This window comes from Myxine glutinosa, chromosome 4 (genome assembly GCF_964187855.1).
Source record: "Myxine glutinosa chromosome 4, kmMyxGlut1.1, whole genome shotgun sequence".
Lineage (NCBI taxonomy): Eukaryota > Metazoa > Chordata > Myxini > Myxiniformes > Myxinidae > Myxine > Myxine glutinosa.
The window spans coordinates 30592711-30607107 of NC_136264.1; the positions used below are offsets into that span (position 1 = coordinate 30592711).

The following is a 14397-nucleotide window of genomic DNA, read 5'->3' on the forward strand; positions in this document are numbered from 1 at the left end:
TAGCGAATTACGGGTTAATAAAATCACGGCGTTATAATAAGACGATGTTAAGCAAGGACAACCTGTATAACGTTCCATTGAAATTAAGTATCTCATAATCTTAAACTGACGTCTTAAGACAGAGTGGACCAATTGCTTTACCCCGCTTTGCACTTCAGATGCGTGGGGTGAATATTGAAGATGCATGGAATACTCGTATCGGTGGACAGCAATGAAAATTGGGTCTCAACTAACAAAACAAAAGTATGTTAAGTGCCGTGGGGAAACGAGGTGAGATTGATGTTTTGAGTGTTGGTTGCTCATGAATTGTCTTTATTTTGCTCATATCGGCAAGCGCACGCAATATCAGGTGCAGCATTTAGTTTCTTCTGGCAGTAAATGTACTATTAGCGACGAATCTGTTGATAAAGTCTGTAGTAAGAATCATGCACTTACTCTTGGTATCATCAGGAGGTGGAGTAGCAGGTCCTTCTGCAGTATCCGAATCGGAATCGGACTCCTCACTCTCTCCCAGCTCCTTGGCTTCTGCAACAGACAAACCTGGAACAAAACAAATATGATTTTAACGCACGGACATTTGAAGCGTATTGCTAATATAAATACACCATATTAAATTTGGCACTCAAAATGGATCAAGTTCTCTCCTTTACCGTTAAATGACTTTACCTGTACAAATTTGAATGCAGGAAGTGACCTTATTGTTGAAATAATAAATTTTACGAACATACCAGCGGTACCTTATTACATAAGGATAATATAGCATTCAAATCAATGGAGATGGTTTTGCTTGTTTTAGAAATGGCTAGAAAATTAAACATGAACAGTTGTGGTTTCTGTTTACCACTACGCAATCGAGTATAAATTCTCACCCCATAATGTTGACGCTATTTTCCCGTCGATTTCATCATGACTACTCACACACCAAACATAGCCTTTGCCTTCCATGCCAACGTCTGTCTCAACGTACCCTGCAATGAGGGGTGGAGGGGAGGGCATACGTGAGCTCACTGTATCAAACTTTAACCACCAGGATGGTGGATAACACCACTAGCCGGTTTGCTCCTCAAATCAGACCTCGAGGTGACATTTCTCCAATGTGCGTCTCATCATCACTAAAGCCTTCTTCGTCGGCCCGCGCCTCTTCAGGCAAGTGCAGCGAGAGAGCGGTGTCTTCTGCCAATTTGAGACGAGGACCCAGTATTACCTGGTGAGAACAAAGGTTTATCATGAGGTTAATTTATTGAATGTGCAGTACCTTCAGAAAGTATTCACACCCCTTGACATTTTCACATTTTGTTGTTACAGCCTGAACTTAAAATGGACAAAATTTAGATTTTCTTTTTTGTCACTGATATACACATAGTACCCCATTAATATCAAAGTGGATTAATATCAAAGTGGCCACCAAAGGTGGATGGAGGTGATGTTTTCACCCCTGTCTGTCTGTCCGTTTGTGAACATATCTCAAAGTTGTGGACGGATTCGGACGAAATTTGGCAGAGATGTGGCATGTGTGACAAGGATGAAATGATTACATTTTGGTGAAGATCTGGATTCGGATCCGGCTCGTTGAAATTTTTAAAGTGATTCTTCACCATTGGGAGATCTGGTGAAAAGCGATATATAAACATGATATTTTAAAAAGTTATGGACGAGTTATGAATAAACTTGGTGGATGAGTTGGGTAGGTGACAGGAACAAGCCGATTAGATTTTGGTTCAGGTCCGAATCCAGATCCAGCCTATCAGTGGGATGCAAAACGTAAACTGTTCACCAGGTGGAGGTATGCTCTCTACTGAATGCAGTTCTAGTTATTTATGTTGAAGGCTCCAGTCTACGGACTATATAGTCCTCAGAGGCCAGCCCTTAAAAAAGAGCTTCATTGATAGAAAAGTGAAGAAAGAGAATAGTCTGCTGAGGTAAAAATCTGCTTTTTGACAAAGGGAAGGTCATATATGTTTGGAAAGACATGAGAAGATAGAGTTCCGGAGTTTGGCAGTGGAAGGGAAGAAACGAAAATCGTAACGGCCTGCGCTTGAGTTGCCAATAGCCACACAATAATCATGCGATGTAGTGGCTTGTTAGGTATCCCGTGGTCTCGCTAATGGTGGAGGTACATAAGCAGCAAGTTATTGGGAGCATAAACCGAAGTAATATCTGTAGAAAAGAGAAAGAGCCAACTTTGCGGTGCAATTCGAGCGGGTCGAGCTTTAAGGTCAGATTTGGAGAGTTGATAAGTCGGATTACTTTGGATTAAATTCTGTCCAGTAAGTATGTGGAGCTAGAACCTTCCCAGATGTGAGAGCAGTACTCCATACAACCTTTATATAGTTGAAGCAACTGTTGAGAGAAGAAAAATCTTCGGCATCTGAACAGGAAACCCAGTTTCTTCAAGGCAGACTTGGCTATTTGTGTAATGTGTGGATTCCAGGATAAATTTGATGTTAGGGTAATACCCAGTAGGTTTATTGTATCACATACATGGTGTAATTGTGGAGCTTTCAAAGGAGATTGGAGAGTCGAGAGGAGTTCTAGAGAGAGAGATGGGAAGAAATTAAGTTTTAGAATCATTAAACCTAACTTGATTACATTTGTCCCACTGGAAATCTTGTCCAAATCCAAATTTAAAGAGGTGGATGTGATGAAACGAGATTATGATACTACAAATTGAGCTCAGGTGCATCCAATTTCCTTTGATCATGCTTGAGATGTCGACAACTTCATTGGAATCCACCTGTGGCCAATTCAATTGATTGGACAAGATTTAGAAAGAAACACACCTTTCTATGTAAGGTCTCACAGCTACAGTGCATGTCGGAGCAGAAACTTTACCATGACGTCCAAAGAAGTCCGTAGAACTCGGAGAAGAATTGTGAGGAGGCGTAGATCTGGGGAAGGGTATAAAACAATTTCCAGAGTGTTGAAAGTTCCCAAGAACACAGTGAGCTCTATCATTAGGAAATGGAAAGAATAGGGAACTACCCAGACTTTTCCTAGAGCTGGCCGTCCGACCAAACTGAGCAACTGGGCAAGAAGGACCTTGGTCAGGAAGGTGACCAATAATCCAATGACCACTCTGACAGAACTACAGAGTTCATTGGCTGAGATGGGAGAACCTGCTGGAAGGACAAGTCTCTGCAGCACTTCATAAATCTAGGCTTTATGGTAGTGGCCAGACGGAAGCCACTCCTGAGAAAAAGGCACATGACAGCATGCATGGAGTTTGCAAAAAGGCACGTGAAAGACTCAGAGAATGAGGCAAAATATTCTGTGGTCTGACGAGACGAAAATTGAACTCTGGCCGGAATGCAAAGTGCTACATCTGGTGGAAACTGAGCTCAGCTCATCACCCATCTAACATCATCCCTACTGTGAAAGTTATTGAGTGCCCTGGCCTCTGCCCAGATTTGAATCCCATTGAGAATCTGTGGAAAGACTTGAAGATTGCTGTTCACCGACACTCCCCATCCAGCTTGACAGAGCTTGAGCAAATCTGCAAGGAAGAATGGGAGAAACTCCCCAAATCCAGAAGACGCAAAGCTGTAATCACTGCCAAAGGCGCTGCTACGAAGTACCGGCTCAGGGGTTGAATATTTATGTAAATTAGATATTTCTGCAATTCATTTTTAATTATTTTGTAAAAGAAAATTCCACATAAGTCATTATGGGGTATTATGTGTAGATCAGTGACAAAGAAAATCTCAATTTGAATCCATTTTAAATTCAGGCTGAAGCAACAAAATGTGAAAAGGTCAAGGGGTGTGAATATTTTCTAAAGGCACTCTATGTGGGGAAAGTAAATGCTGAGATTGTACGAGCCAAAGAGCATATATATGACCACAGGTTGGTGGAGAGTATCGGATGCTGGAACACTGCTCTTGGCCTTTCCTCCTACAATAACAGCTGTAGGCTCCAAGATGAGAAACCCTGAACCTATGGGATGAATCAAAGCGTTTATGAGGTGTAGCTAAAGCTACATTCCCACCCCCACAGCAAGCAGGCCGTGCTTAAGAGGGCTTCACACCAGGCCTCCTCATGACATCAATCCATGGTGCTTTAGCAAAGTGTCAAATAGTAGTTTTTGTGCTGTCTGGTAGAAGCCTTGTCCATCATTATGCTTTGGAATTTCAGGTCCCTCAATTTAATTTGTGTGCACATCTAAAGCAGTGACAAAAAGATTTCATAAACGGAACTTTGGCCGGGAAGGGTTAGCCTAACGAACAGACGCACAGTTTTGATCAATAATGTAACGGGCAACCTCCAAAGCTGTGACAAAGAAGAGCAAGTGTCCCACCAGAACAAATCAGGAATCAAAGCAAAGGAAAATTTGGAGTGGAAAAATTAGAGGCTCATGAAAGAGCTCATCCCGAGGCTTACCAAAAATGGGACTTACCCCAAACGAAAGAACACAACGAGGAAGGACCGTGCACTCAGGTTTGAGTACAACACCATCGCAAAGCACCGATCTCTGCACCGTCGAATCATCACCCACAGTCACGGAATCCCAAAGCATAGCTCCTTCCAATCGTACATTGTTACCTTGGACGGTAAGGTGCAGTCACAGGAGCCTCAACACAAAGCAAAATACAGGGCAAGGCTGTATAATGAAGGAAACGCAGCATAGTGATGCTAACAACGGCATGCATGACGGTTTTACAGGCCACCGTACCAATGACACAATTCCTGCCGATGACCGAGCGAGTAATATAACAGCCCGAGCCAACAGTTGTTCCGTCTCCAATCACGGTGTCTTGTTGGACCACACTTCCTGGACCAAGGCTCGCACCACTGCAGCGGTACACGTTGTGCCGACCAAGTAACAGCCCTGCGCTGTAGAAAAGGAAAAGCCGAGTTGTAACATCCAGTAACATCTTCCCGATTCCAGATTGCCATCTTACCTTTACATTTGACTGACTGTGGAGGCTTTACTGACCCGCGTTGCCGCAGCCAGGCCTCGGGAACATGTGGATAAAGCCAGCGGCAAATGACGTCGATCGAGATGGATGAGTACGCTTGCAAGCAGCCCGCCCTTGCTGCGTAGGTATCGCGAAGCAACTGCACATGGATCTGGTTTCCTAAGATCTGGAGAGAATGTGCACCTTTTGATTGCACACATAATCATCTGCCATTTAGCACTTTTGCATGTACCCCTAAAAATCCCTCATCCTCACATCCCAGTCCCTAGTCACTCTCTCTAAAACGAATCATTTGCATCATGGTATAACCCTTGAAAGGTCCCCAGTCATGGACACCAACCTCCTCATTGATGAGCACACCACGTACAAAATCTTCAAGCGTCTGGTAATCAAAGTTGTCGGTGAAGAGTTGTGGCACCTGACACAGGAATGAGGAAGTGTGGAGAAAAACGAGTCATTCAAAAGGAAGAATCATGAAGTAAGTCTATTTCGGACGGAGCAAACACTCGGAGAATTAGAAATTATCTTGTTAAACACGAGTGGGCTAGGCATGAAATGGTTGAGGATTAGGAACCTGGGGAAAAAAATATATTCTCACCAGTTTTGTTAGAAATCAGATCAACATCGAATGAGAATCTCAATTGTTTTAAGCAAACATGAAATGGAAAAGAAATACGTTTCAAAATTATTAGAACATTACCTGAGGAGAACACAGACAGATGTGTGGATCGAGTAGATCATAGCGAATTTGCACCTCATCAAATCCCTGGAATATGTGCTGGGATCGAGAAAAAAAGACAACATATTTGACTGGGATGACTAGTTTCTCAGCCAGAAAGAAGAGGGCAAATAACATAAGCGGTAAGAAGAGGGCAAGTAACAGCGGTAAGAAGAGGGCAAGTAACATAAGTGGTAAGAAGAGGGCAAGTAACATACGTGGTAAGAAGAGGGCAAGTAACAAGTGGTAAGAAGAGGGCAAGTAACATAAGCGATGAGACGAGGGCAAGTAACATAAGCGATGAGACGAGGGCAAGAAACATTAGCGGTGAGACGAGGGCAAGTAACATTAGCGGTGAGACGAGGGCAAGAAACATTAGCGGTGAGACGAGGGCAAGAAACATAAGCGATGAGACGAGGGCAAGTAACATAAGCGATGAGACGAGGGCAAGTAACATTAGCGGTAAGAAAAGGGCAAGTAACATAAGCGATGAGACGAGGGCAAGTTGAATTAGCGGTGAGACGAGGGCAAGTTGAATTAGCGGTGAGACGAGGGCAAGTTGAGTTGAATTAGCGGTGAGACGAGGGCAAGTTGAATTAGCGGTGAGACGAGGGCAAGTTGAATTAGCGGTGAGACGAGGGCAAGTTGAATTAGCGGCGAGACGAGGGCAAGAAACACAAGCGATGAGACGAGGGCAAGTAACATTAGCGGTGAGAAGAGGGCAAGTAATATAAGCGATGAGACGAGGGCAAGTAACATTAGCGGTGAGACGAGGGCAAGTTGAATTAGCGGTGAGACGAGGGCAAGTTGAATTAGCGGTGAGACGAGGGCAAGTTGAGTTGAATTAGCGGTGAGACGAGGGCAAGTTGAATTAGCGGTGAGACGAGGGCAAGTTGAGTTGAATTAGCGGTGAGACGAGGGCAAGTTGAATTGAATTAGCGGTGAGACGAGGGCAAGTTGAATTAGCGGTGAGACGAGGGCAAGTTGAATTAGCGGTGAGACGAGGGCAAGTTGAATTAGCGGTGAGACGAGGGCAAGTTGAATTAGCGGTGAGACGAGGGCAAGTTGAATTAGCGGTGAGACGAGGGCAAGTTGAATTAGCGGTGAGACGAGGGCAAGTTGAATTAGCGGTGAGACGAGGGCAAGTTGAATTAGCGGTGAGACGAGGGCAAGTCGAATTAGCGGTGAGACGAGGGCAAGTCGAATTAGCGGTGAGATGAGGACAAGTTGAATTAGCGGCGAAAGGAGGGTATGTGGAATTTGCAGTGGGACAAGGGTAAGTGGCATTAATGGTAACATGAGGGTAAATAGCTGTTGGATGAGGTAACCTTTGTGTCCCCTATTTCTCCACCCCCTGCCTACCTATGGAAGAGAATTTGAGCTTCTGCCCAAAGTTCATAATCACCTTGCCACAGATGCATTTGCTTGTGTTTATTACCCAGCTTGAGCAGAACATGTCCTGAGAACATCTCATTGTGCTTTGATTTATTCCATCAGGATAAAAACCCTTCCCAAAAAATCAATGGAAATGAAAAATTTTAAAGCATAAAGGTGAAAATAATGTGCAGTGTTTAAATAATGGGGTTATTAACCAATGGAAATTTAAGGCGTCCATGACCTCCGACCCGTTGGTAGTGCAGCAGCCGGTTGGAGGCAGTCTCTACAGCGACTACAACGTCGTCATCTCGGCAACGTACAGGATGGCCGGGAGCACATTCCGACAACACCATCGTCATCACAGAGACATTGCGGTCTCGCTGACGCCTCTGCCTGCAACGGAATGCACAAGGGAAAGCAACGCCACGTAAGAGATACCATGCAAGGGATGCAATTGAAGAGCGGGATCAGGCCCAGTGATGTAGACATGAGGAAGAAGAGGATGGGGGAAGCAGCTGCCAAATTGAAACGATTGGATTGAACGTGACAGGCATTTTTGATCGATTCACAAGGTAATCCGTGTTATGAACATATTTCAGGTATGCAATCAAGACTTAACCACCAAGTAAAAAAAAAAATTATTCCCTGAGTTATTGAGGTGGATTAGAATGTGTACCTGTGTTCATGCAGTGGACCACAGAAGGTCATGTTGGTAATGCCGTCGGCTGAAAGCAACAGGAAGTCGGATCTTGCGAGGGACTTTGCGTCAACATCTCTCAGTACATCACCAAGGGAACGCAACGAGGAACCGCCCTCCACGTGCACCACCATACCACCACCATTTCGCTCAGCAGCCCAACGGGATGACCTGACGGAAGGAACGCACCATGACACGCATGTAAATCTCCCACAAAGTGGGTACACATTATTTATTTATTTTAATGGCAGAAATGGCATCGTTTTCCTCAACAGCCCAAAATCAACAGGTAATATTCATGAATATTTAAAAAAACAACTTGAAGCAAACATGATATTATGGAAGAATACACCTGTGCATGTGATGGAAGGGTGTACCGGATGGAAGGCCCTATTATTTTACTCATTTATTTTGAACTAAGTATCAACGACACAAACGGTGGAAAGTTTAAAATGTTGTTTCATGTAAGGACATGTTCATAGTATTATTTGTTCATGTTCATGTTCATGTTCCTTCATAGTATTTGCTTGTTTCTTTGATTTTCTTTTCTCCCCCCTGCCTCTCGCGGGCATCTTACCCTTTGTCCGGCGTTTTTAAAAACAGGACAAACGGATAGACAAAGAATTCTATATTGATTCTTTCACTCCTCCCGGACACGTGCTTGTTCGCTCTCCTCCTCGTCTCGACTTGTGCCCCGCCCCCTGTATCTCGTTTTTCTTCTGCCTCTGCTCCTTCTTTCTCAAATCCACGTTCTCGCTTGGAGACTTTTTCCAGATTGTTTTTCATGGTTTTCATGGTTCTGTTTGGATATTGTTGGAATATGTTTAAACCGCAGCCGTGATGCTGACGACCCCCCCCCCCTCCCCTCCCCCAGAATTTCCATGTTTTAAACGTTTCCCAGTGTGTACCCTGGTTAGAATAGGTACACCATATCCCTGCGTGTCGTAAGAGACTAAGAGGGTTGGCGTCAGGAAGGGCATCCGGCCATAAAAACATTGCCTCAAAAAGAGAACCATGACAATTACAACTACATATGGGCAGGGTACAGCCCGAAGTGGAGATGGGTTTCTGAGGTTTGAGACATGGAATGTAGGGACAATGACAGGGAGATCAGGAGAAGTGGTGGAAGTATTGGTCAGAAGAAGAGTGGACATATGTTGTGTGCAGGAGACGAGATGGAAGGGAAGTGGTGTGAGAATGGTGAAGGGTAGGCAGGGACAGAAATACAAGTTTGTGTGGCAAGGGTGCCTGGAGGGCATGAATGGTGTTGGTGTCATGTTTTCTGAGGAGTTTGTAGACAGTGTGGTGAGTGTGACTAGAGTGAGTGATAGGTTGATGATGGTGAAAATGATGATTGGAAAGCTCTTGGTGAACGTCATCTCGGGATATGCTCCGCAGGTTGGTCGAAGCGATGAAGAGAAGGACAAGTTCTGGTGTGTGATAGAGAAGCTGATGGCAAACGTGAAAGATGAGGAAGTTGTTGTGGTGGGAGGAGACCTAAATGGACATGTGGGAAGGAGTATGGATGGTTTTGAGGGAGTTCATGGGGGTTACGGATATGGTGTGAGAAATGGAGAAGGTGAAAGGATTTTGGAGTTTGCTGATGGGGCTGATTTGTTGATTTGTAATAATCAGTTCCAGAAAGAGGATAATAAGCTTGTTACATACACGTCAGGTGGGTCGACGACAACCGTTGACGACCTCATGGTGCGTAGGCGAGATAGGGGGCACCTCCAGGACACAAAGGTGATCCCGGGGGAGGAGGCTGTTTCACAGCACCACTTGGTTGTCTGCGACATAAGGGTGAAAGGTGCGAGAAGAGCTCGGCGGGTGAAGTACCAACCGAGAATGAAGGTGTGGAGGTTGAAAGAGGTGACAAAGAGAGGCCGAGTAGGGTAGAGGATGATGTGGTTGAGCTTGAAAGTGGTTGGATGTCAATGAAAGCTCGTCTGTTGGGAGCCGTTGGTGAGGTATGTGGATGGACAAAAGGACCACCGAGGCACTCGGAAACATGGTGGTGGGATGATGAAGTTGGAAAGAGGATTGACGAGAAGAGGAAGAAGTTCAAGGAGTGGCAGAAGGCGAAGGGTACGGGAGCAGAAACAGCAGAGCATGAAAGTTATAAGGCAGCCAGGAAGGCTGCAAAGAAAGAGGTAGCAAAGGCGCAGGAGGCATGTACGAAAATGTTCGGAGAACGCTTGGATTCGGAAGAGGGTCAGAAAGCAGTATTCAGGATTGCAAAGCAGATAGCAAAAGAGAGGTGTGATGTGATGGGGGTGAGTTGCTTGAAGGATGAAGTGGGACAAATCGTTGTCGACCCAGATGGAATTAAAGGAAGATGGAAAAGATATGTGGAAATGCTGTTGAATACAGAGAATGAATGGGATGGCAACATAGAGAGTAACCCAGTTTTAGGACCGGCAGAGAAGATAACTGAGAAGGAAGTTGAGGAAGCGATAAAAGCAATAAAGAGTGGAAAAGCGGGAGGGCCGACGGGAGTTGTGGGAGATATGTTGAAGGCAGCAGGAAGTTGGGGTGTGAAGAGAATGACAGATTTTTTTTTTTTTTTTTTTTTTGTATACTCAATCGAGGCTCGTGAAAGAGCTAACATTTATTTCACAAACAAATCAACCAGACAAACAAAATATACAAAAAGAGGGAGCGGAAGACAAGATGGGGAGAGAAGGGGAAACACACAACCACAACATTTGAGAGCAGGGAGAAGTGTGGGAGGGAGAGGGCTTGGGGGGAGGAGGCGTGGGAAGGGGGAGGCGGGGGAGAGGTATAAAACACAAGGGGACCGAAATTAGCGGGGGTAGAAAAGATCAAGGTTTTGGATGGGGGAGGATAAGAGATGGTGGTGAACAGCTGTTTTAAAGACCTGGAGGGTGGAGTGGGATTGAAGAGAGTGAGGGAGTTTGTTCCCGAGGTGGGAGAAAAGAGGAATGAAGGAGTGAAGGTGAGCAGAAAGTCTTGATTTTGGCAGTTTAACCATAAGAGGGTTGCAGGCAGAAGTTGTGCGACCTGCAGGAATATTTGGGGGACAGAGCCCAGAGAGAGCTGGGGGGGCAAGGCCAGAGAGGAGTCGGTAGAAGACGGAAAGACCACCAACCTGCCTGCGGTGAGTGAGTGAGTGAAAGGCCCTTGGAGTTAGCTTCATCGCAGGAGATTCCAATGATTCTGAACGCTTTGGTTTCAACAGCGTGAAGACGAGCTAGGTGTGAGGCAGGAGCACCAGACCAGAAGGGAGAGCAGTATTCCATAGAGCTGCGGATGAAAGCCTTGTATGTGGTGAGGAGCTCAGGTGTGCCAAGGAAGGACTTCGCACGACGGAGGATGCCCAGTCGGCGACTGGCTTTGGAGGCCAGATTTGAAATGTGGATTTCCCAGGAAAGATCATGGCAAATAGTGAGACCCAAAAGCTTGAGTGACAGAACTTCTTGGAGAGGATTATTCAGAAAGTGGCTGGGAGGGTTGTCCAGTCGGTCTTTTCGGAGAGACATCGTAAGAGTGTGAGATTTATCAGGATTGAAAGACATGTTCCATTTGTTTGCCCAGTCTGTGATTTTGTCCAGGTCTGCAGAGAGTGAGGAGGCTGCAGACTGCCGATCTGAGGGATGAGGAATGGAGCGACAGAGAGTAGAGTCGTCAGCAAAGAGATAGAGAGGATTTTCAAGAGAGTCAGAGAGATCATTGATGAAGACCAGAAAAAGCACAGGGCCCAGAACACTACCTTGGGGAACTCCAGCCTGAACAGGAAGAGGAGATGAGAGAAACCCATTCAGGGCCACACGTTGACTATGACCAGAGAAGAAGTCCGCCAGCCATGCGTGGAGATTTCCATGGATACCAAAGGAGGAGAGTTTGGTGAGCAGAGCAGGGTGCCAGACCGTATCGAAGGCACGTGAAATGTCAAGGGAGACAGCTCTAATTTCCTGTTTGGCGTTGAGGACCTCCATCCATTGTTGAAAAAGCAGAAGCAGCATGTCCAGAGTAGAGTGACCAGGTCTGAAACCAAATTGATGATCAGAGATCAAGCCATTGGAGAAGAGGAAAGATTTCATATCTGAGGCAATGATGGATTCCATGACTTTGCTGATAATTGGGAGAAGGCTGATTGGTCTGTAGTTGCTAGGATCTGTTTTTGCACCTTTTTTGTGCAAATTGGTGATGTTGGCTGATTTCCAAGCAGATGGCAGATGACCTTGAGCAAAAGAGAGGGTGAAGAGAACAGAAAGAGGGAGTGAAAGAGCGGAAGAACATGATTTTAGGACCCGTGGGCTGATGCCGTCAGGACCAGTTGCAGAATCAGAGTCGAGGGTTGACAGAAACTTTTCCACCTTGTCAGGAGGAAAGGACACAGAGTCCAGGAGCAGCTGGGTACGACTGAGTACGGTGGGTACAGAGAGGGATGGGTTTGGGACACAAGATATAGAGGCAAACACAGAGTTGAGGCATTCAGCTTTTTCACGTGCGGAGTCAGCCGTTAAGCCGTTTGAGGTGAGGGAGGGGATAGAGGGGGAACAAACACCAGAAACAGATTTGACCAGACGCCACCAGGATTTGGAAGAGGGAGACAGATGAGAGAGTTCGGTCTTGAGAACGGTGAGATATTGTTTCCTGGCTCTCCTGAAGGTGGACACACACTTGTTTTGGGCTTTGTGAAAGGAAATGAGATTTCCTTCCGTTGGATTTGCTTTGCAGGAGACGAAAGCAAGTTGTTTCAGGGCAACAGCCTCACCACAAGATTCCGTGTACCAAGGATGGGAGGAAGGGTATGACAACTGAAGACGAGATGGGATAAATCTGTGCATGAGAGAGAGCAATTTACTTTGAAAGAATTCCCAGGATGAGTTGATGTCAGAGGCGGTAGAGATGGGAGACCAGTCCAGATGATTGATGGCTGCTTGAAGACCGTGCCAGTTGGCCTGAGTGAAATGCCAGACTCGTCGACGCTGAGGAGGCTCTCTGAGAATGGTCAGAAAGATGTCCACTTTGACAAGCACATGATCAGATGAGCCGATTGGAGCAGAAGAAGAGCAGCAGACATTTTCAGGGAAGTTAGTCATAACCAAGTCCAGAAGAGAAGATGCTCCGTTGACTGAGATCCGGGTCGGGAAATTGACAGATTGTGTCAGTCCCAGTGAGTCGCAGAAGTCCTTTGCTGAAGAGCCATGGCTGGTGAGAGAGGTACCCACACCCAGCCAACTGGCATGGTGACAATTGAAATCACCACATATGAGGAAGAGAGAGTTGGGATGGGTAGATAGAAGTTGGTCCATATTATCAGACAGCGAGATGTAGATGGAGTCATCACTGTTTGGTGGACGGTACAACACACATATGAACAAAAGGTGGGAGCGAAGGGGAAGCCGTAACCAAAGGTATTCCTGGGGGTGAGGTGGAGAGAGGGCAGTGGAGGGCGAGTGAGGAAGAGTTTTTTTATAAAGATAGCAACCCCACCTCCAGGACGAGGCTCAGGTCTATCATACCGGAGGAGGGAGTAACCTGGGAGAGATACAAAGGCATCAGAGACATCATGAAGGAGGAAAGTTTCTGTTAAGCAGATCACATCTGGTTTGTCAGAAGCAACCTGTATGGAGAGATCAGTCAAGTTTGAGCGAAGGCCCCGGATGTTTGAGGTCCATACCGTTAATGAAGAGGAAGGGGGAGCATCGGGTACAGAACAGGGGGGGGGGAGGGGTAGGGTAAGATGTGGAAGAGGAGGAAGGGGTAGGGAGAGCTGTTGAAGGTGTGTCAGAGATTTCAGAGATTTCAGAATAGCTTGGAGAAAGGGAAGAATGGGGCGGACAAAAGGTTTGATGGAGATTGGGTGAGGCACAGTGAGGTGTTATTTGAGGAGGGGGAAGGGCGAGGCAGAAGGTTGGGGGAGATGAAGGTGAAAGTTGGAAGGGGGAAGAAGCAGGGAGGATGCTTTGAGGAGGGGTGAGAGGGGAGTCTAGGAGGGGAGGAGCGAGGGAGAGTCTCGGAGGGGAGGGGTGTGGGGGGAGTTTAGGAGGGAGGGGAGGGAAGGGGCAAGGGGGGAGATTTGAAAGGGATGGGTGATGGGGAGGATTTGGAGGGGAGGGGTGATGAAGTTTTGGAGGGGAGGGGGGATGGGGAAGTTTTGGAGGGAAGGGGGGATGGGGAAGATTTGGAGGGGAGGGGTGAGATTGGATTTTGAAAAGTGTACGATTCATGGGAAACGAACATTTTTTGCAAAATGAGTTTGAGACCTTCGAGTCAAAAATACGTTTGAGGACGCTGAAGGAGGGGTGGAGTTCTGGAGAGTTTAGGGAATGTAGAAAAGAGGAACTGTAAGAGATGGTTTTTTTTTTTTTTTTTGGAATGAATCGATTTGGTGAGCAAGACGAAAGCATCATTTTGTAGAAGAAGAAAAAGGTGTTATAATATATGAGAGAAAATAGTTGTTCAGGGGAGAGATTATACATTTCTAACCACGTGATCGCGAACAACGTGAACGAAGAACGAACGAACAAGTAAGAACAACAAATAAACGAATAAGACCTGAGAAGGAAATATTTTTTTGGGTTTTTTTTTTTTTGAGTAGAGATATTAAACAAGGAGGTATGGGGTGAACGACTGGGACGAAACAGAGAACGAAAATAATTGCAGCGCATTCGACGAACCGCTGAGAGAAAAACAAAACCACAAGTTCGGAGACAGTA

General features: G+C 45.9%; 1 protein-coding gene across 2 annotated transcripts in view; it reads right to left on the reverse strand.

Moving 5' to 3' along the window:
• The window catches only part of EIF2B5 (eukaryotic translation initiation factor 2B subunit epsilon), a 54554-nt gene that overhangs the window by 36869 nt on the left and 3288 nt on the right, over positions 1 to 14397 (reverse strand). For both annotated transcript variants that reach the window (XM_068112131.2, XM_068112132.2), the window contains exons 3-12: positions 7688 to 7879; positions 7227 to 7404; positions 5617 to 5694; positions 5257 to 5334; positions 4934 to 5082; positions 4670 to 4830; positions 4394 to 4539; positions 1075 to 1204; positions 870 to 968; positions 436 to 540 (exon numbers count right to left, since the gene is read on the reverse strand). In XM_068112131.2, coding sequence (XP_067968232.2) covers positions 436 to 540; positions 870 to 968; positions 1075 to 1204; positions 4394 to 4539; positions 4670 to 4830; positions 4934 to 5082; positions 5257 to 5334; positions 5617 to 5694; positions 7227 to 7404; positions 7688 to 7879 — 1316 coding nt within the window. The remainder of the gene's footprint in view (positions 1 to 435; positions 541 to 869; positions 969 to 1074; positions 1205 to 4393; positions 4540 to 4669; positions 4831 to 4933; positions 5083 to 5256; positions 5335 to 5616; positions 5695 to 7226; positions 7405 to 7687; positions 7880 to 14397) is intronic.